The sequence below is a fragment of the Salvelinus fontinalis genome, chromosome 20 (assembly GCF_029448725.1).
Source record: "Salvelinus fontinalis isolate EN_2023a chromosome 20, ASM2944872v1, whole genome shotgun sequence".
NCBI classification, from domain to species: Eukaryota; Metazoa; Chordata; class Actinopteri; order Salmoniformes; family Salmonidae; genus Salvelinus; species Salvelinus fontinalis.
The window spans coordinates 14769773-14793398 of NC_074684.1; the positions used below are offsets into that span (position 1 = coordinate 14769773).

The 23626-nt window shown below is 43.9% G+C and overlaps 1 protein-coding gene across 1 annotated transcript; it reads right to left on the reverse strand.

Annotated features, from left to right (window-relative positions):
* Positions 1–8602: 8602 nt before the first annotated feature.
* On the reverse strand, positions 8603–10326 carry atp5mj (ATP synthase membrane subunit j). Its single transcript, XM_055872493.1, has 4 exons — positions 10217–10326; positions 9461–9586; positions 9082–9102; positions 8603–8765 (listed from the first exon to the last, which is right to left on the reverse strand). Exons 2-4 carry the CDS (start codon positions 9582–9584, stop codon positions 8752–8754), a joined length of 159 nt encoding a protein of 52 aa, XP_055728468.1. The 5' UTR covers positions 9585–9586; positions 10217–10326; the 3' UTR covers positions 8603–8751.
* Positions 10327–23626: the final 13300 nt, after the last annotated feature.

Consider the following 23626-nt stretch of genomic DNA (forward strand, 5'->3'; position numbering starts at 1 on the left):
ATTCTCACATAGGTGTTCCTTTATGTCCAGGTGAGAAAGGGCAGTGTGGAGTGCGATTGAGATCATCTGTGGATCTGTTGGGGCGGTATGCGAATTGGAGTAGGTCTAGGGTGTCTGGGAGGATGCTGTTGATGTGAGCCATGACCAGCCTTTCAAAGCACTTCATGGCTACCGACGTGAGTGCCACGGGGCAGTAATCATTTTGGCAGGTTACCTTTGCTTCCTTGGGCACAGGGACTATGGTGGTCTGCTTGAAACATGTAGGTATTACAGACTCAGTCAGGGAGAGGTTGAAAATATCAGTGAAGACACTTGACAGTTGGTCCACACATGCTCTGAGTACACGTCCTGGTAATCCATCTGGCCCAGCGGCTTTGTGAATGTTAACCCGTTTAAGGGTTTTATTCACATCGGCTACCAAGAGCGTTATCGCACAGTCATCCAGAACAGCTGGGGCTCTCGTGCATGTTTCAGTGTTGCTTGCCTCGAAGCGAGCACAAAAGGAATTTAGCTCGTCTGGTAGGCTCACTAGGCAGCTTGCGTATTGGTTTCCCTTTGTAGTCCGTAATAGTTTTCAAGCCTGCCACATGTCCACCCAATCAAAGGATCAGATAATTAATCTAGCACTGAAAGCATAAACTACAGCTAGCTAGCACTGCAGTGCATAAAATGTGGTGAGTAATCAACTCAAAGAGAGAGAAAGACAATAGTTGAACGGTTTTGAACAAATACATTTCTTCCAAAATGAAGGAGAAGCAAGAGAGTTTCACTTACTTAGCGAGAAAATGCAGCTAGCTAGTTTAGCCTTCTCAAAAACCCTGCTTTAGCCTACTCAGTTTAGCCTACTCAAAAACATAGGGATGCTATGTTAGCTATCTGGCGATGACTATCCAACACAACACTGGAACTCTTCCAAGTCAAGGTAAGCTTTTGGTTTTACTAATTTATTGCCACCAGGGCCCGCTTATGTAAGTGCTAAACTGCTTACTGATTGTATACTAACTTTACTGCATAATTGTGGTGGGTAACTAACGTGTTAGTTTTAGTATTAGCTATGTTGACTGATGTAACTTTAGTCAATATGGTGACAACGATGTAGGCTGTTTGTAGTGGTAATGATATGGTTTGGCTTGGAAAGGTTTTTTCGCCTGGTCACATACAGCTGACGTGTTGTGCACTGAAGTCCACAGGTGAAGGGAAAAGGTGAGAGGACACGAGCGCATAGATCAGAGAAGTAATACAACGTGGCTGCTATGAAAGTGAACCATGTTTACACGTGATCAGAGGTGTATTCATTCCACCTATTCTGTGGAAAAACGTTTCTTATACGGAAGCAAACGGAACAAAAGGGGGATAAACATACCTTAATTTATCAAATTGAAACTCTTGTTATCAACTGTTGGCCTAATGATTACACCCTAGATTGTTTTATTTTTTTATTGAAGCATTATTTAACTAGGCAAATTCTTATTTACAATGATGGCCTACTGGGGAACAGTGGCTTAACTGCCTTGTTCAGGACAGATTTCTACCTTGTCAGCTCTGGGATTCGATACAGCAACCTTTCGGTTACTGGCTCTAACCACTAGGCTATCTCCCTAACCCATCTAGATCAGCTATATGTAGGCAAGAGTGTGCAAGTCGGTATTGAATGTGTCACTGTCTGTCCATGTGTCACTGTCTGTCACATCCATTTTTTTCTCGACCTGTGTGCACCTACGTTGTAAACTTTCATTCATAGGCTAGGTTGTAGCAACCTCATGATGGGTATAGGGAAAATTTGAGAATCATTTAATAGCCCAATCCTATCGCTGTTACATTGAACTGGGTGAATGGAACATGAATGACAGTCATCCAAGATACTGTAATATAAATAAGCTATGCTCACGAAAAGTGAAAATCGTCCTCCTTCACCTTAAATGGCAACGACCACAACTGGCTACAGTGAATGTTTTATAAAATTCACAGCCAAAACCATAGGGGCCTGCAGCCTTTCCAGGTGGGAAAACTTTTATTGACGCTATCATCAAGTTTTGGCAGGCTGATTGAGTCAAAGAAGGCTGACACATCAGAACTAGAAAAATCGGAATCTGGAAGAATATAACTCTCAGTTTAGGATCTGTCAGCAAGGTGCCTGCCTCAGACCGGATTTATGGATTGCTCTGTTTGCCTGTGCTCTCTTTAGTTGTCTAGCCAGCAACCTTTCCGATTTGTCCCCTAGTTCAAATAGTTTTTGTCTCAGCTTTAATAGGAGGTTACTGACCTGGGAACCAAGATGATCATTTATTTTAATTTCAAAATATTGTTGTAGTCAACCTGAGAGAGTGAAGTTCTGTATGTCCCCTTCAAAGCGTGGAGGTTTTTTTCTATCTTATCCAGTCGCATGCGATTCCCTTTTTTTTAATGGCAGACTCATGAAATAATATGACCTCTCATAACCACTTTAAAAGTTTTCCATAGTGTAGAATCAGATACCACTCCTGTGTCATTAGTCTTGATTAACTCATTCAACTTAGCTGTCATGCAGTCAATGAATGCTTGGTCTGTGAGCAAGGAGGGATTAAATGCCAACTGTTCTGTTAAGGTAAAGAGAGATTGAGGGACAACATAATTGGACTGTGATAACTTATGAAGATGCTAAGGTATTTCGAATTGAGCACATTGGGTATCAATTTGGAATCTATTAGGAAGTAGTCGATTCTAGAATAAGACTTGTGAACATGAGAGTAGAATGAGTAGTTCTTGTCTGTGGGATGTTGGTCTCCAGATGTCTACTACATTTCCTGGATTTGATGAGATTATTTAGAACCTGTACGTGTACTTAGCCTGTCAAGATACGGGTCAGGGTAACAATTAAAATCACCTCTGAGTATTAGATTAGTGGTACTAAGATCTGGGAGTAAATCAAAAACATTCATAAATAAATGTTGGTCAACACTGTTTGGGCCATAGACGTTCAATAGGGTGACAGGGAAAAGTGAATGTTCCCTGATACTATGATGTACCTACGGTGTGGGTCTGTAGACATGGACGAGAGTTGAAAAGGGATGTTTTATTGAAAGAGAATAGCAACACCTCTAGCCTTGGAAGAGAAGGGTGATTGATAAACTTTAGAAATCCATTTGGATCTCAGATGATGCTGTTCGGTAGCTTTTCTGTTGGTTTTTGAAGAAAAATTATGTCAGCACCAAGTGATTTCAAATGCTTCAATACCATACACCTTCTGCTCGTGTGCCCGAGACCGTGCACATTCCACAAGACTAATGTGACACCTTTAACATCTGACTGATTCCCATGATATTTCCTTGGCATTTATATCCAAAGGCATTTCAAATAAAACCTCTTAAACATGTACTAATTCAAATAAAACTTGTCTGGCAGCAGAAAACAGAAATAAAAACATGTCACAGACCCCAGAGAAACCCACCCTCCCCACTGCTTCCCCAAATGAAGCACTGTTCTCCCCATCTCACATAAATGAGGCCCTTTTTGCAGTTGTTGGAAAACAAATGAATACTTTAACATTTATGAATAAACAAAGACATTTGTGGCGAGTGATTTCACCCTTTCAGGGGATTTGCTGTAATTTTGATACGTAGCTTGCAGCTTCTTTGGGCTTGGTGAAGACTCTTGTCATCCCGTTGTGATGGACATGTAGCTTGGATGGAAAATGCAGGCTGTATTTCACCTCCGCCTATCTCATGGTCTGCATCACTTCTCGGAATGCGCGCCGTTGCTCCATCACCTCCATGGTGTAGTCGAGGAAGATGAGAACCTTTTGGCCTTTGTATTTCATAGCTCATCCAAGTCATAGAATGAGCTCCTTTTTCTGAAAGTGATGCACCCTTGCGATTATGGCTTGGCACCTGGTGAGGGCTTCGCCTGTAGAGAGCGGTGTGCATGGTCAATGATGAGGTGCTTTGGGAAGTTGTCCTCGCCCAGCAGCTTGGGAATGAGCTTGGACACGAACTCTGTGGGTTTCGTTGATAGTTTTTTTTACAGCCTCTTTCATTTGTTGACACATAGCTGTGGCAGAATCTTGATGCTGGAAATCTGGAGAGTTGTCATCATCAGTACTCGAAATGGTCATATTTCACTTTTTCCCTGCTAGTTTGTGCCTTGGGAATATATTAAACAACGTGTGTATATATACACTGCTCAAAAAAATAAAGGGAACACTTAAACAACACAATGTAACTCCAAGTCAATCACACTTCTGTGAAATCAAACTGTCCAATTAGGAAGCAATACTGGTTGACAATACATTTCACATGCTGTTGTGCAAATGGAATAGACAAAAGGTGGAAATTATAGGCAATTAGCAAGACACCCCCAAAAAAGGAGTGATTCTGCAGGTGGTGACCACAGACAACTTCTCAGTTCCTATGCTTCCTGGCTGATGTTTTGGTCACTTTTGAATGCTGGCGGTGCTCTCACTCTAGTGGTAGCATGAGACGGACTCTACAACCCACACAAGTGGCTCAGGTAGTGCAGTTCATCCAGGATGGCACATCAATGCGAGCTGTGGCAAGAAGGTTTGCTGTGTCTGTCAGCGTAGTGTGGCCTGCTGGAGGTCATTTTGCAGGGCTCTGGCAGTGCACCTCCTTGCACAAAGGCGGAGGTAGCGGTCCTGCTGCTGGGTTGTTGCCCTCCTACGGCCTCCTCCACATCTCCTGATGTACTGGCCTGTCTCCTGGTAGCGCCTCCGTGCTCTGGACACTACGCTGACAGACACAGCAAACCTTTTTGCCACAGCTCGCATTGATGTGCCATCCTGGATGAACTGCACTACCTGAGCCACTTGTGTGGGTTGTAGACTCCGTCTCATGCTACCACTAGAGTGAGAGTGAGAGCACCGCCAGCATTCAAAAGTGACCAAAACATCAGCCAGGAAGCATAGGAACTGAGAAGTTGTCTGTGGTCACCACCTGCAGAATCACTTCTTTTTTGGGGGTGTCTTGCTAATTGCCTATAATTTCCACCTTTTGTCTATTCCATTTGCACAACAGCATGTGAAATTTATTGTCAATCAGTGTTGCTTCCTAAGTGGACAGTTTGATTTCATAGAAGTGTGATTGACTTGGAGTTACATTGTGTTGTTTAAGTGTTCCCTTTATTTTTTTGAGCAGTGTATATAGCTTCAGTGATTTTTCAATTCGTTACAGTCATTGACAGCAGAAAACTGGAAAGAAACGCGGCCCAAGTAGGTGTTGGCTTTGGGAATGACCAGTGAAATATACCTGCTGGAGCGTGTGCTACGGGTGGGTGTTGTTATGGTGACCAGTGAGCTGAGATAAGGCTTTACCTAGCAAAGATAACGAAAGCATACAGGTCGCAGTGGTGGGTAGTATATGGGGCTTTGGTGACAAAACAGATGGCACGGTGATAGCCTGCATCCAATTTTCTGAGTATACTGTTGGAGGCTATTTTGTAAATTACATTGCCGAAGTCAAGGATTGGTAGGATATTCAGTTTCACAAGGTTATGTTTGGCAGCATGAGTGAAGGAGTCTTTGTTGCGAAATAGGAAGCCAATTCTAGATTTAATTTTGGATTGGAGATGCTTAATGTGAGTCTGGAAGGAGAGTTTACAGTCTAGCCAGACACCTAGGTATTGGTAGTTGTCCACATATTCTAAGTCAGAAACGTAGCGATGTTAGTCGTGCGGGCGGGCAGCAATCGGTTGAAGAGCATGCATTTAGTTTTACTAGCATTTAAAAGCAGTTGGATGCCACGGAAGGAGTGATGTATGACATTGAAGCTCATTTGGAGATTTGTTAACACAGTGTCCAAAGAAGGGCCAAATGTAGGGCCTCCCGGGTGGCGCAGTGGTCTAGGGCACTGCATCGCAGCGCTAGCTGTGCCACCAGAGATTCTGGGTTCGCGCCCAGGCTCTGTCGCAGCCGGCCGCGTCCGAGGTCCGTGGGGCGATGCACAATTGGCCTAGCGTCATCCGGGTTAGGGAGGGTTTGGCCGATAGGGATATCCTTGTCTCATCGCGCAGCAGCGACTCCTGTGGCGGGCCGGGCGCAGTGCGCGCTAACCAAGGTCGCCAGGTGCACTGTGTTTCCTCCGACACATTGGTGCGGCTGGCTTCCGGGTTGGATGCGCGCTGTGTTAAGAAGCAGTGCGACTTGGTTGGGTTGTGTTTCGGAGGACGCATGGCTTTCGACCTTCGTCTCTCCCGAGCCCGTACGGGAGTTGTAGCGATGAGACAAGATAGTAACTACTGACAATTGGATACCACGAAATTGGGGAGAAAAAGGGCGTTAAAAAAAGAAAAAAAAGACAAAAGGGCCAGGTGTATATAAAATGGTGTCGTCTGCGTAGAGGTGAATCAGAGAATCACCAGCAGCAAGAGCGACATCATTGATATATACAGAGAAAAGAGTCGGCCCGAGAATTGAACCCTGTGGCACCCCCATAGAGACTGCCAGACGTCCGGCGAACAGGCCCTCCGATTTGACACACTGAACTCTGAGTAGTTGGTGAACCAGGCGAGGCAGTCATTTGAGAAACCAAGGCTATTGAGTCTGCCGATAAGAATGCAAAATAGTGTACCAATATATTTTATATTTGAGTTCTTCAAAGTAGCCACACTTTGACAGCTTTGCACACTCTTGGCATTCTCTCAACCAGCTTCATGAGTTAGTCACCTCATGAACAAGAACAGATTCTTATTTACAATGACGGCCTGCCCTGGCCAAACCCTTACGACGCTGTGCCAATTGTGCCATCCTCCGGCTGTGATTAGGAGTCCCATAGGGCAGCACACAACTGTCCCAGCGTCGTCCGGGTTAGGCCGTCATTGTAAATAAGAATTTGTTCTTAACGGACTTGCCTAGTTAAATAAAAATGTAAGCGCTTTCATTGTCTGCTTATATGCCCGCTTTATTTATCCTACAGTTCTGACTTGGTGTGCCAGCTGAATACTGTAAGAACAGCCCATGTTCTTCTGTTGCTGTACATTATAAAAGTGCTTAACAAATAATTATTTTGACTACTCCATCCTAGCTCGCTCATTAATGTCTTAATCGTAATTAACAGATTTCCTCTTATCCGCTCGACGTTCCCATATGACATAGTTTGTACATCTCAATTATCTGTAGAAACCACATTTGTTTTAGCAAGTCAGCCATATAAGCTGTTTTTAAAAAGATAATAAATGAGGCTGAATGAACTGTTCCGCTGCCAGACAACGCTCCGCTGATAGCCATGTGTAACGTTGGTAAGGATTCATTCCACGGTGCTGAAAAGTAAGCTCTGCTGTTGGGACAGCTTTAAAGGGAAAGTGGATACCTAGTCAGTTGTACAACTGAATACATTCAACTGCATTCAATGGTTTGTAACCTTTATAGTGCAATTAATGTCTTGTTTAGTGGCTTTGCTGGCATGCATCAAGATTTACATGCTAAAATCGCCACAGCACGACAGGCCCCATGGAAACATCAAATTTGTCACTAAACTTTCCAGATTTCGACAAGTTAAAATACGCTAGACAAGGTGGGATATTTATCTCAGGAAAATAATTATACGAGAAATGGTGTAAACCATCATAACGAAGTAAACATTGTGTGGTCCTCCCACTAAGGCTTGGGAAAGCAAGCAGTTCATTAGGCTACAGATGATAAATTATGAAATTCATAGGGCGGTTTAAGTGAACAGTATGAGCTTGATGCTCCTTTCCAATAGAGGTTCTTATTCTGGTGGCATGTTCGGCTGCCATTTGTCAAATAATCTCGCTTTTATCCATAATAATCTCATTGTGAAGGTTACCTACCCGCATTGTATCTGCTTGTGAAGCGTTCAAAAAAGTGTTAGACATGACTTTGAAGAAGCCAGCAAAACAGCTCACGTTCTGGCCCCTGACCACCCGCTCAAGAAAAAAATGTATCTGCCCCTGGCTGATGATCCCTGGTTAGACAGCTGGCATGCTCCAGAAACTTCCTTGATCAACAAAAACTATACCATTCGATACGTTGGGTTGAATGTGTCCTTCGCTAACAAATAAGCGTATAAAACGTATTTTATCCAGGGTCTCCAATTTCCACCTGTAGAAGTGGGTGATTAAGAGGTAGTCGCACGTGACTGTGGTCTAGAATCAACTACAATGTCAGCCACAGTTGGAAAATAGGTCTGCCCCATGTTTTTACCTGGAAAAACACTTCAGAATAGGGAAGAGTTACTATGCCCACATTGAGACAGCATACACAGAATGAGTTTCCACTAATTGGTCCTTTGACCAATCAGAGTGGATCTGAAAACCAATTTGTAGGGAAAAAATAATATTTGTATGCCTGTGTAAACACAGCATAAGAGTCTTTCCTGTTTAACTTGCTCTTTAAACTATAAATATGCCTTCGTTATAGCTAATAACGAAGGTATTAAGGATTGGCCAGAACTACATTACTTACATTTGCATAACATATCCCTTTAATTTTAAATAACCTAAGACCTTACATAACTACAAATGTGGCCAATATGTATACCTTAAAATAAGGTCAATGGTTTAATACAAAAATGTGTTGACTAACTTAAGATATACCAGTCTTTTGATCCCGTTGATGAGATTAACATTATCACTGAATACAATGGCAAAAATGTATCATCCTTCTAGTGATCTCAGTAGACCATTTTATTGTTCCATAGAAACAGACAATATGGACAGACATTATGGTGTAAATTGAGCTGCTTCACATGGGGTGCTATTTCACATGGGGAAAGGGGGTGACCGCTCAGCATAGTGATGAAATCAATGTGCAGGCTCTGAAATAAAAACACAAGTGTCAATACATACAACCATAAAACAGACTATTGCAAATTACTTAAATGTATGATGTTGTTCAAGTTTGTTAATTAATGTAAAGTGTTACACTACCTACTGCAGCAACATAGGCAGTAAGATTGGCGCAATGTCATCTCATGAAATGTTGGTTAATCATAAAGTATAAACTTTTTGTTTTTATTGATTCCATGAACATGAAAATGCACACGTATTGCTATTTTAACATGCACATCTGCCATGTAGGTATCCCAGTAAACTTGAACATGAAATGCCTAATAGAAAACACTTTGCACTTACTTCCTTTAACTGCTTTCTTTCCTAAAGTTAGAAAAGGGAGAAAGAAACAACATGTTAAGAAGCAAACATTTCCCAAATACAGGTGTACTAGCCCTTAACAAAGTAAATAGGCTCCATTAAAAAGCCCATTCTGAAAATGTAGTAGTGTTCTGCTGCTGCATGACACAGTTCCTCCAATCACTCATGTAAAGATCATCCTCTTCAAGTCTGGTGTGCCTTACCAACAATGAAAGATAATGCTTCACGCATTATTGCCCACAACCACCAACTATTCAAATTAATTAAGACGTGTAGTACAGAACACTGTACTACGATTTCTGAGGTTTTGGTTTCCAACTTGGTGTCAAACTTTTATTCAATTTAGCAGTAGACAACTCACCCCCATAAGAGACTTTGTAGTACAGGTATGTCATGACACCCAGGCCGACCCACATCTCCTGGTACGCCCCAGCGTAGTAAGGGCTCATCTTGGCCCACCAGCTTGTAAATACACGCCCTGCCATCTCTGTGAAAAATAACAGAATTCTGTCAAATACATTTATTTTTCAGGCAAAAAAAACAGGGGGGGCCCAACAATGGAAGGACATTAACTTGGAACAAGTGTACCTTAGCAGTACAACTACAGCTGGCTAGCTTGTAGTACGTGGGAGGTGAGAGACGCCTAGGTGAAAGATTGCTAGCTAGCGTTAGTTGTATAGCCTAGCATGCGAAATGGAATATGCCCACGGAACAGAACTAACGTTGAAGCGCAGAGGACGTAGCATGACTTTCAACCACATCTACCCTCTTAGCTAACGTTACCCAGTTGTCCTGATACATGGCTGTTATAAGAATCAACTTAACGTTATCAAGGCACACGAGCTAGTATGTATGTCTATGTCAAAAGTAACAGCAAAAACTAGCTAGCTACATTTACACAATCACGCAAGGTTAGCTTGCTAAATTCCTGCAACTGTTAGCCAGTTTGCTCGCTAACGTTAGGCCTCATGCAGAGGTTGTCGTCTTGGCTGGCACGCGTAGGTAAAGCTGATATATATATATTTTTTTTTAAACAAGGTAACCTGACATATTTAATTAATATTTTGCACTAGGTATTGGTTTGAAGGCATACTAGAAAATCTTTGTAGGTCCTTACCTTCAGTATGTGATGCCCGGTGCGAAGAAGGTCACTGTCCAACGCAAACAACAGTGTGTCGCAGAGCGTGCTGGGATATCAGTTTTATTTTGCCGCAAGCAGAGGAGTAGTAGAATGCACATACAGATTTAGCCACATCGCCACCCCGTGGTAGCCGCGATTTATCATCCAGCAAAAGCACTAGACCCACCAATATAGCGGTGATAATTTGCTGTTCATTAACTTATCCAGTGATTTTTTTGTCGACATTTAGAAAGTTTGCATAGGAAATAGACGTGACAGTTGCCTTTCCATTTAACTATATTGTCTCGATAAAGACAGCTAGAGGTAATTGTTTTGCAACATAAAAAAATGATTGATTTGTAAAAAGCTACTGTCTCGAATAAAAATTAGGTGGTTGAAGTGTTTCCATTATCCATTGAGGCTAATTGCGCATTAATACATTGACGACAGCCTGTATGCCTTCCCACCTATCTGTTTCATGTCTCAGGTAGCCCGCGGAAGACAGCATGGTTATAATGCAATATTAACTGGAAGAATATTTGCCATATTCTAATCATGTATTACCACAGTCCGTGCCATGATTACATTTGCACTCCTGTAGATCTGAAATAATTGGATGGTGAAACTTGCATTCAGCCAACCAGAAAAGCAAGGCAAAGCAATTCCGGCATTCTTGAAAGTCAGGCCAATCTTTATCCTGCAAAGAAACATTATTTGTTATAGTTGTCATTTTTTTGTTTAGCAAGCAGTAGGCATTTGAAATTAAAATATATATATATTTTTTTTCTCACCTTTAAATAACCAGGTAGGTCAGTTGAGGACAAGTTCTCATTTACAACTACTACCTGGACAAGATAAAGCAAAGCAGTGCGACAAAAACAACAACGCAGAGTTACACAAACAAACGTACAGTCAATAACAATACCAATTAATTTTCATTCAGTCATGGCTGGTTTAGCAATTTATTTGAATCCCCAATACTAATGGTTTGAAAGAAATGTAATATATTTTGGATGGACAGCACCCGGCTGACACGGGAATGTAAATTTAGCAAAAAATAAACGTCCTCCCACTGTCAACTGAATTTATTTTCAAGTTCCACAGACATGTGACTAACAGAATAGAATTTGGAATAATGTGTCTCTGAAACCGGGGGGTGAAAATCAAAAGTAACAGTCAGTATCTGGTGTGGCCACCAGCTGCATTAAGTACTGCAGTGCATATCTCCTCCTCATGGACTGCACCAGATTAGCCAGTTCTTGCTGTGAGATGTTACCCCACTCTTCCACCAAGGCAACTGCAAGTTCCCAGACATTTCTGGGGGGAATGGCCCTAGCCCTCACCCTCTGATGCAACAGGTTCCAGACGTGCTCAATGGGATTGAGATCTGGGCTCTTCGCTGGCCATGGTAGAACATTGACATTCCTGTCTTGCAGGAAATCACGCACAGAACGAGCAGTATGGCTGGTGGCATTGTCATGCTGGAGAGTCATGTCAGGATGAGCCTGCAGGAAGGGTACCACATAAGGGAGGAGGATGTCTTCCCTGTAACGCACAGGGTTGAGATTGCCTGCAATGACAACAAGCTCAGTCCGATGATGCTGTGACACACCGCCCCAGACCATGACGGACCCTCCACCTCCAAATCGATCCCGCTCCAGAGTACAGGCCTCGGTGTAACACTCATTCCTTCGACGATAAACGTGGATCCGACAATCCCCCCTGGTGAGACAAAACCGCGACTCGTCAGTGAAGAGCACTTTTTGCCAGTCAAATGAAATGAAATCAAATTTTATTTGTCACATACACATGGTTAGCAGATGTTATTGCGAGTGTAGCGAAATGCTTGTGCTTCTAGTTCCGACAATGCAGTAATAACCAACAAGTAATCTAACCTAACAATTCCGCAACTACTACCTTATACACACAAGTGTATGTACACTGCTCAAAAAAATAAAGGGAACACTTAAACAACACAATGTAACTCCAAGTCAATCACACTTCTGTGAAATCAAACTGTCCACTTAGGAAGCAACACTGATTGACAATAAATTTCACATGCTGTTGTGCAAATGGAATAGACAAAAGGTGGAAATTATAGGCAATTAGCAAGACACCCCCAATAAAGGAGTGATTCTGCAGGTGGTGACCACAGACCACTTTTCAGTTCCTATGCTTCCTGGCTGATGTTTTAGTCACTTTTGAATGCTGGCGGTGCTTTCACTCTAGTGGTAGCATGAGACGGAGTCTACAACCCACACAAGTGGCTCAGGTAGTGCAGCTCATCCAGGATGGCACATCAATGCGAGCTGTGGCAAGAAGGTTTGCTGTGGCTGTCAGCGTATTGTCCAGAGCATGGAGGCGCTACCAGGAGACAGGCCAGTACATCAGGAGACGTGGAGGAGGCCATAGGAGGGCAACAACCCAGCAGCAGGACTGCTAACTCCGCCTTTGTGCAAGGAGGAGCACTGCCAGAGCCCTGCAAAATGACCTCCAGCAGGCCACAAATGTGCATGTGTCTGCTCAAACGGTCAGAAACAGACTCCATGAGGGTGGTATGAGGGCCCGACGTCCACAGGTGGGGGTTGTGCTTACAGCCCAACACTGTGCAGGACGTTTGGCATTTGCCAGAGAACACCAAGATTGGCAAATTCGCCACTGGCGCCCTGTGGTCTTCACAGATGAAAGCAGGTTCACACTGAGCACATGAGTACATGTGACAGACGTGACAGAGTCTGGAGACGCCGTGGAGAACGTTCTGCTGCCTGCAACATCCTCCAGCATGACCGGTTTGGCGGTGGGTCAGTTATGGTGTGGGGTGGCATTTCTTTGTGGGGCCGCACAGCCCTCCATGTCCTCGCCAGAGGTAGCCTGACTGCCATTAGGTACCGAGATGAGATCCTCAGAGCCCTTGTGAGACCATATGCTGACACATGCACATTTGTGGCCTGCTGGAGGTCATTTTGCAGGGCTCTGGCAGTGCTCCTCCTTGCACAAAAGTGGAGGTAGCGGTCCTGCTGCTGGGTTGTTGCCCTCCTACGGCCTCCTCCACATCTCCTGATGTACTGGCCTGTCTCCTGGTAGCGCCTCCATGCTCTGGACACTACGCTGACAGACACAGCAAACCTTCTTGCCACAGCTCGCATTGATGTGCCATCCTGAATGAGCTGCTCTACCTGAGCAACTTGTGTGGGTTGTAGACTCAGTCTCATGCTACCACTAGAGTGAAAGCACCGCCAGCATTCAAAAGTGACCAAAACATCAGCCAGGAAGCATAGGAACTGAAAAGTGGTCTGTGGTCACCACCTGCAGAATCACTCCTTTATTGGGGGTGTCTTGCTAATTGCCTATAATTTCCACCTTTTGTCTATTCCATTTGCGCAACAGCATGTGAAATGTATTGTCAATCAGTGTTGCATCCTAAGTGGACAGTTTGATTTCACAGAAGTGTGATTGACTTGGAGTTACATTGTGTTGTTTAAGTGTTCCCTTTATTTTTTTGAGCAGTGTATATATATTTATATATATATATATACTATATATACACCAGTCCTGTCTGGTCCAGCGACAGTGGGTTTGTGCCCATAGGCGATGTTGTTGCCGGTGAAGTCTGGTGAGGACCTGCCTTACAACAGGCCTACAAGCCCTCAGTCCAGCCTCTCTCAGCCTATTGTGGACAGTCTCAGCACTGATGGAGGGATTGTGCGCTCCTGGTGTAACTCGGGCAGTTGTTGTTGCCATCCTGTACCTGTCCCGCAGGTGTGATGTTCAGATGTACCGATCCTGTGCAGGTGTTGTTACACGTGGTCTGCCACTGCGAGGATGATCAGCTGTCCGTCCTGTCTCCCTGTAGCTCTGCCTTAGGCATCTCACAGTACGGACATTGCAATTTATTGCCCTAGCCACATCTGCAGTCCTCATGCCTCCTTGCAGCATGCCTAAGGCACGTTCACTCAGATGAGCAGGGACCCTGGGCATCTTTCTTTTGGTGTTTATCAGAGTCAGTAGAAAGGCCTCTTTAGTGTCATAAGTTTTCATAACTGTGACCTTAATTTAATTGCCTACCGTCTGTAAGCTGTTAGTATCTTAACGACTGTTCCAAAGGTGCATGTTCATTAATTGTTTATGGTTCATTGAACAAGCATGGTAAACCGTGTTTAAACCCTTTACGATAAAGATTTCTGAAGTTATTTGGATTTTTACGAATTATCTTTGAAAGACAGTGTCCTGAAAAAGGGATGTTTCTTTTTTTGCTTAGTTTATTTCAGCAATAAGAGGGTGTGTCTGAAAATACCTGGTAGCCTATGACAACACACTTTTTTGCCATTATTCCTAAGGGAAGTTTGCTGGCTTCCTGACCAATAGCAACCCAGTGGGCATGTGACGTGATAAAGATGTCTTTTTCTGGTTGAAATCTGGTCGGGACGTCTTATAACCAGATCACAACCATATTAAGACGTGAAAAAGAAGTCTTGTAAAATACGTCTCATTTTGGTTGATATCTGGTTTATGGTTGAAATCGGATTGAACTACTGACCACTTACCTACTCAATTAATAGACACCAATCTATATAAACATGTGCATCGTGTTTGTGGGCCATGCACCCATTAGATATAAGACACTAGAACCATTAAAATTATTAAAATTGGAGTAATGTTATTTTTCATCAGGGTTTGCATGATTCAGCTTAGCACAATTGGCAAACAACAGCTGGCAGTAGGACCAAAATGGATTAGGGTTTTGTGGCATACTGTACCCAGTTATCACTCTTGGCCTATTCCGGTTGAGACTCGGGGGTCTTCATGCAGGCCGAGCCCTTCCCGAGTCCGGCAGAATCATATTACTTTGGGCTCCGGCTAATGATACTCAGGCCAAGTCCACTTTTTCAGGAGTAGGGCCATTTGGAATTTTTATTCGGCAGGTGATGAAATACCAATTAAAAAAGCAAAGAAATGTGCTATATTTCACCTCCGAGTCATCGAATTTGCCAGATACAATGTGTCTCTGCGGTACTATAGCTATCAGAGATGGTCCATAATTTAGAGAATCTCTGTTGCTATTGCTTTTACTAGCTAAGGCAGTGTTTTTCGTAGTTTGCAATTGAAAAGTGCACATTCATTATCCATAACATTTGTTCCAGGCTACCAGCATGTAAGATAAACATGCACAATAATACAGGATACAATTTGTGTCTCTGTGGTCCCAAGAAATAGCTCCACCAATTCCTGGTTGCTAAAATTCTAATCGTTTGGCTAAATGCAGTTTATGTGACAAAACAAGCAAGTATAGTGTAGAGAATCCGTGTACCATCTAAACCCGATGTGAAGTATCTTTTCCATAACCAAAAATATTATATTTTCAGCTGTTTGAAGCTTGTGTACAAAACCGAAAGTAAAAGACGCAAAAAATAAACTTAAGAATTAGAAGCATAGAAATTGCGCACACAGGACAGATCAACCACTTCTTAGACTTGCTTTCAATAAGAATGACAGATCTATAACTAATTTCTATGTGAATTGGGTCAGGTCGCTCAAAAAGGTACATACAGTGCATTCGGAAATTATTCAGACCCCTTCACTTTTTCAAAATTTTGTTACGTTACAGGATTATTCTAAAATGAATTAAACAAGAAAAAAAATCCTCAGCAATCTACACACAATACCCCATAATGACAAAGCGAAAACAAGTTTAGAAATGTTAGCAAATGTATATATTAAAAAAAAACAGAAATACCCTTTTTACATAAGTATTCAGACCCTTTGATATGAGACTCGAAAATGAGCACAGGTGCATCCTGTTTCCATTGATCATCCTTGAGATGTTTCTACAACTTGATTGGAGTCCACATGTGGTAAATTCAATTGATTGGACATGATTTGGAAAGGCACATACCTGTCTACAATATATAAGGTCCCACAGTTGAAAGTGCATGTCAGAGAAAAAAACCAAGCCATGAGGTCGAAGGAATTGTCCGTAGAGCTCTGAGACTGGATTGTGTCAAGGCACAGATCTGGGGAATGGTACCAAAACATTTCTGCAGCATGGATGTTCCCCAAGAACACAGTGGCCTCCATTATTCTTAAATGGAGGAAGTTTGGAACCACCAAGACTCTTCCTCGAGCTGGCCGCCAGGTCAAACTGAGCAATTTGAGGAGAAGGGCCTTGGTCAGGGAGTTGACCAAGAACCCGATGGTCACTCTGACAGAGCTCCAGAGTTCCTCTGTGGAGATGGGAGAACCTTCCAGAAGGACAACCATCTCTGCAGCACTCCACCAATCAGGCCTTTATGGTAGAGTGGCCAGACAGAAGCCACTCCTCAGTAAAAGGCACATGACAGCCTGCTGTGATTTTGTCAAAAGGCACCTTAAGGACTCAGACCATGAGAAATAAGATTGTCTGGTCTGATGAAACCAATATTGAACTCTTTGGCCTGAATGCCAAGCCTTGTCTGGATGTCTGGAGGAAACCTGGCACCATCCCTTCGGTGAAGCATGATGGTGGCAGAATCATGTTGTTGGGATTTTCTTCAGCGGCAGGGACTGGGAGACTAGTCAGGATTGAGGCAAAGGTGAACAGAGCAAAGTTTAGAAAGTTCATTGATGAAAACATGCTCTAGGGCTCTCAGGAACTCAGACTGGGCTAAGCACAGAACCAAGACAACGCAGGAGTGGCTTCGGGACAAGTCTCTGAATGTCTTTGAGTGGCCCAGTCAGAGCCCGGACTTAAACCTGATCGAACATTTCTGGAGAGACCTGAAAATAGCTGCACAGCAACCTGACAGAGCTTGAGAGGATCTGCAGAGAAGAATGGGAGAAAAATGGGAGAAACTCCCCAAATACAGGTGTGCCAAGCTTGTAGCATCAAACCCAATAAGACTCAAGGCTGTAATCACTGCCAAGGGGGCTTCAACAAAGTACTGTTTTTATTTTTTATACATTTGCAAACATTTCTACAAACCCATTTTCACTTTGTAATTATAGGGTATTGTGTGTAGATTGATGAGATTTTTTATTTATTTAATACATTTTAGAATAAGGCTGTAACGTAACAAAATGTGGAAAAAGTCAAGGGGTCTGAATACTTTCCGAATGCATTCCATTTTTTTTATACTTCAAGGGGTCTTAAAATTCTAATAGAAAAATTACCCTTGGTATGACTTTCTTAAAACAATCTTAAAACAACTCCACATAGCTATAAAACAAATGTTTCTTGATCTTTCTTATATCTCTCAGATATAGGACAGACACTTCAGAACAAACTTCCTTTAGATTTTTGGGGGGCATTATCTTTTTTAACATGTGAATCAGTGAATCTGTTATTCATTGTGTTTGTATCGGCTAATAGCAGGAAGGCTAAACACAATTTTCCATCAAATAATTTGTACATATATTCTTTGATACTTCAAGGGGTCTAAAAATTCTAAATCAAACAGAAAAATTATCCTTAGTAAGACCTTAAAACAATTCCATATAGTTTAGTAGAACACCCTTTCCTGGCTAAGATTTTACGGGTTAACTGACTTTTTCAATGTTTTATTATCCTTTTAGCAGGAATCTTCTAGCTTGGATGGAAGGATGGAGGAGGGAACAAATGGAACAAGGACATGAGTTATCCAACCTGCTGACTAATAAATGTATATAGCCTATGTTTTGATGTCTTTCTCTCTCCATCTGTCTGCCAGATTGATGAGGGACAGCAGAGTCAATGTACTTGCTAGGCTAAATCTAACAATATGGAAAACCTTAGGTAATTAATTGGTTAATCATGATTTGTCCCCGTCTTTACAGTTCCTGAAACATGTCAATAACCTGATGCATGGCCTCTACAGCAGTGCTTGACCACCCACTCAGTTACCAGTGACCTATTCTGCCACATCCCAGGGAAAGGAGAGCAGAACCATCCCTCCTTAAATCCATAGTCATTGACAGTAAGTTGTGTGCCAATTTTATTTTTTGCTTTGATACTCTGATATTCAATGTGTATTTATTCCTACAACCAGCTTAGTAAGAGCTAGGTTGTACTAGCTATGATAAAAAGATGGCGCCGTCTTATCGGCTCTTAACCAACCATTGTATTTTTTTGTTTTTCCTCGTAGTTCGTAACTTGTTTTGTACATAATGTTGCTGCTACCGTTTCTTATGACCGAAAAGAGCTTCTGGACATAAGAACTGGGATTACTCACCTCAAATTTGATGAAGGGTTCTTCTTCAATGAGTCGGACGTGAGGGATATACCATGGACACCTGACCAGGCCCAGATCCCCGTGATTCGCTGGAAAAGGAAACGTAGGTTTCGCAGAAAGAGACCAGGATGCTTTTTGAGGATCAGGCGACGAGTGGCTAATCTGCCCTTGCCTTCCGTTCTGCTAGCTAACGTTCAATCACTGGAAAATATATGGAACGAACTGAAAGCATGTATATCCTACCAACAAGACATTAAAAACTGTAAAATCTTATGTTTCACCGAGTCGTGGCTGAACGATGACATTAAGAACATACAGCTTGCAGGTTATACACTATCGGCAGGATAGAACAGCAGCCTCTGGTAAGAAACGGGGCGGGGGCCTATGCATATTTGTAAACAATACCTTGTGCACGATATCTAAGGAAGTCACAGGGTTTTGCTCGCCTGAGGTAGAGTATCTCATGATAAGCTGTAGACCACACTATCTATCTAGAGAGTTTTCATTCATACCACCACAGACTGAGGCTGGAACTAAAACTGCACTCAATGAGCTGTATTCCGCCATAGGCAAACAGGAAAACGCTCATCCAGAGGCGGCGTCTAGTGGCCGGGGATTTAATACAGGGAAACTTAAATCAGTTTAAACTCATTTCTATTAGCATTTTAAATGTGCAACAAGAGTGAAAAACATTCTAGACCACCTTTACTCCACACACAGATCTGACCATAACTCTATCCTCCTGATTCCTGCTTACAATTAAAAATTAAAGCATGATGCACCAGTGACTTATCTATACAAATGTGGTCAGATGAAGCAGATGCTAAACTACAGGACTGTTTTGCTAGCACAGACTGGAATATGTTCCGGGAGTACACCACATCAGTCACTGGCTTCATCAATAAGTGCATCGATGACGTCGTTCCCACAGTGACTGTACGTACATACCAGAAGCCATGGATTACAGGCAATATCCGCTAAAGGGTAGAGCTGACGATTTCAAGGAGCGGGACTGTAACCCGGAAGCTTATAAGAAATCCTGCTATGCCCACCGACGAACCATCAAACAGGCAAAGCATCAATACAGGACTAAGATCGAATCGTACTACACCGGCTCCGAAGCTCGTCGGATGTGGCAGGGCTTGCAAACTATTACAGACTACAAAGGGAAGCACAGCCGAGAGCTGCCCAGTTACACAAGCCTACCAGACAAGCTAAATAACTCCTATGCTCGCTTCGAGGCAAGTAACACTGAAACATGCATGAGAGCATCAGCTGTTATGGACGACTGTGTGATCACGCTCTCCCCAGCCGATGTGAGTAAGACCTTTAAATAGGTCAACATTCACAAGGCTGCTGGGCCAGACAGATTACCAGGATGTCTACTCCAAGCATGTGCTGACCAACTGGCAAGTGTCTTCACTGACATTTCAACCTCTCCCTGTCTGACTCTAATACCAACATGTTTCAAGCAGACCACCATAGTTCCTGTGCCCAAGAACACTAAGGTAACCTGCCTAAATGACTACCGACCCGTAGCACTCACGTCTGTAGCCATGAAAGGCTTTGAAAGGCTGGTCATGGCTCACATCAACACCGTTATCCCAGAATCCCTAGACCCACTTCAGGTTGCATACCGCCCCAACAAGTCTACAGACGATGAAATAGCCACCACACTGCACACTGCCCTATCCCACCTGGAATAACTACGTAAGAATGCTGTTCACTGACTACAGCTCAGCATTCAACACCATAGCACCCTCCAAGCTCATCATCAAGCTGAAGGCCCTGGGTCTCAACCCCACCCTGTGCAATTGGGTCCTGGACTTTCTGACAGACCGCCCCGAGATGGTGAAGGTAGGAAACAATATCTCCACTTCGTTGACCCTCAACACTGGGGTGAAACACAGACAAACTGAAATGGTCCATCCACACAGACATTGTGGTGAAGAAGGCGCAACATTTTGCATGAACTACCCCCTTTAAGTCCAACAAATCAAATCAAAGTTTTTGTCACTGTCACGCCCTGGCCTTAGTATTCTTTGTTTTCTTTATTATTTTAGTTAGGTCAGGGTGTGACATGGGTATTTATGTGGGTTTTGTAGTGTCTAGGGTGGTTGTAAGGTTTAGGGGGTTTATTTAGAGTAGTTGGGTTTATGTTTAGTATAGTTGTCTAGCTGTGTCTATGGTTGAGTGTAGGTGTTTAGGAAAGTCTATGGTTGCCTGAATTGGGTCTCAATTAGAGACAGCTGGTTATTGTTGTCTCTGATTGGGAGCCATATTTAAGGCAACCATAGGCTTTAGCTGTTTGTGGGGAATTGTCTATGTCAGTGTGTAATGGTCAATGTCAGCACCATTTTGTATTTATAGCTTCACGGTCGTCTGTTTGTTGTTTTGTTTTGTTTGTTCCTTCTTTAAATAATAAAAGAAGATGTTCTTTTCACGCGCTGCGCCTTGGTCCTCACTCAGTCCCTTTGACGATCGTGACAGAATTCCCCACCAATGCGGGATCAAGCAGCGCGAAAAGCGGCAACAGGAGCAGCGCAAGGATTCATGGACATGGGAGGAAATTCTGGACCGGGAAGAACCAGGAGAATATAACCGCCCCAAAGCTGAGCTGGAGGCAGCGAAAGCAGAGAGGCGGCGATATGAGGAGCTAGCTCGGAGGCAGGAAAAGGATCTGGGCTACACTACGTGGGAGGAGATCGACAGGTGGGCGATCAACCCAAGGAGAGTGCCGGAGCCCGCCTGGGATTCTCTGGCGCAGTGCAAGGAGGGATACCGGCGGATGGAGGCAGCATGACGAAGCGGTAGGAAGCCTGTGAGAAAACCCCAAAAATGTATTGGGGGGGGGGCTTAAAGGGAGAGTGGCGAAGTCAGGTAGGAAACCTGCGCCTACTCCCTGTACTTACCGTGGAGAGCGAGAGTACGGGCAGACACCGTGTTACGCAGTAGAGCGCACGGTGTCTCCTGTACATGTGCATAGCCCGGTGCGGGTTATTCCACCTCCCCGCACTGGCAGGGCTAGATTGAGTATTGAGACGGATGTTTACATGGCACCAGCCTTACGCATGGTGTCCCCGGTTCGCCTACATAGCCCGGTGCGGGTTATTCCACCTCCCCGTACTGGTCGGGCAACGGAGAGCATTCAACCAGGTAAGGTTGGGCAGGCTCAATGCTCAAGGGAGCCAATACGCCTGCACGGTCCGGTATTTCCGGCGCTACCTTCCCACCCCAGTCCAGTTCCACCAGTGCCTACACCACGCACCAGGCTTCCAGTGTGTCTCCAGAGCCCTGTTCCTCCTCCACGCACTCTTCCTATGGTGCGTGTCTCCAGCCCGGTACCACCAATTCCGGCACCACGCACCAAGCCTCCTGTGCGTCTCCAGAGTCCTGTGCATCCTGTTGCTGCTCCCCGCATTAGCCCTGAGATGCGTGTCCCCAGCCCGGTACCACCAGTTCCGGCACCACGCACTAGGCCTAATGTGCGTTCCCAGGGTCCAGTATGCCCTGTTCCTTCTCCCCGCACTAGCCTGAAAATGCGTGTCCTTAGCCCGGTGCCTCCAGTTCCGGCACCACGCACCAGGCCTACAGTGCTTCATGGTGGTGCCAGGTTTCCTCCAGACATGACGCTTTGCATTCAGGCCAAAGACTTCAATATTGCTTTCATCAGACCAGAGAGTCCTTTAGGTGCATTTTGGCAAACTCCAAGCAGGCTGTCATGCACTTTTAACTGAGGAGTGGCTTCCGTCTGGCCACTCTACTATAAAAGGCCTGATTGGTGGAGTGCTGCAGAGATGGTTATCCTTCTGTAAAGTTTTCCCATCTCCACAGCAGAACTCTGGAGCTCTGTCAGAGTGACCATCGGGTTCTTGGTCACCTCCCAGACAAAGGCCCTTCTCTCCCGATTGCTCAGTTTGGCTGGGCAGCCAGCTCTAGGAAGAGTCTTGGTGGTTCCAAATGTTTTCCATTTAAGAACGATGAAGGCCACTGTGTTCTTGTGGACCTTCAATTCTGCAGAAATGTTTCGGTACCCTTTCCCAGATCTGTGCCTCGACACAATCCTGTCTCGGAATTCTACGGACAATTCCTTCAACCTCATGGCTTGGTTTTTGCTCTGACATGCACTGTCAACTGGGGGACCTTATATAGACAGGTGTGTGCCTTTCCTAATCATGTCCAATCAATTGAATTTACCACAGGTGGACTACAATCAACTTGTAGAAACATCAAGGATGATCAATGGAAACAGGATGCACTTGAGGATCATAGCTAAGGGTCTGAATATTTATCTAAGGTATATTTCTTTCATCACATTCCCAGTGGGTCAGACATTTACATACACTTAATTAGTATTTGGTAGCATTGCCTTTAAATTGTTTCCCTTGGGTCAAATGTTTCAGGTTTCAGGTAGCCACAAGCTTCCCACAATAAGTAGGGTGAATTTTGGCCCATTCCTCCTGACAGAGCTGGTGTAACTGAGTCAGGTTTGCAGGCCTCCTTGCTCGCACATGCTTTTTCAGGTCTGCCAACAAATGTTCTATAGGATTGAGGTCAGGGCTTTGTGATGGCCACTCCAATACCTTGACTTCGTTGTCCTTAAGCCATTTTCCCACCACTTTGGAAGTATGCTTGGGGTCATTGTCCATTTGGAAGACCCATTTGCGACCAAGCTTTAACTTCCTGACTGATGTCTTGATATGTTGCTTCAATATATCCACATAATGTTCCGTTTTCATGATGCCATCTATTTTGTGAAGTGCACCAGTCCCTCCTGCAGCAAAATACCCCCACAACAGGATGCTGCCACCCCCGTGCTTCACAGTTGGGATGGTGTTCTTCGGCTTGCAAGCCTCCCCCTTTTTCCTCCAAACATAACGATGGTCATTATGGCCAAACAGTTCTATTTTTGTTTCATCAGACCAGAGGACATCTCTTCAAAAAGTACGATCTTTGTCCCCATGTGCAGTTGCAAACCTTAGTCTGGCTTTTATATGGCGTTTTTTGAGCAGTGGCTTCTTCCTTGCTGAGCGGCCTTTCAGGTTGTCGATATAGGACTCATTTTACTGTGGATATAGACACTTTTGTACCCGTTTCCTCCAGCATCTTCACAAGGTCCTTTGCTGTTGTTCTGGGATTGATTTGCACTTTTCACACCAAAGTATGTTAATCTCTAGGAGACAGAACGCGTCTTCTTCCTGAGCGGTATGACGGCTGCGTCGTA

Coding starts and splice junctions, on each gene's coding strand:
- atp5mj (XM_055872493.1), bottom strand. CDS start 9,584: ATGGCAGGGCGTGTATTTACAAGCTGGTGGGCCAAGATGAGCCCTTAC. Junction 9,103..9,460: donor CTACAAAGTCTCTTATGGGG/GTGAGTTGTCTA, acceptor TTCTAACTTTAG/GAAAGAAAGCAGTTAAAGGA.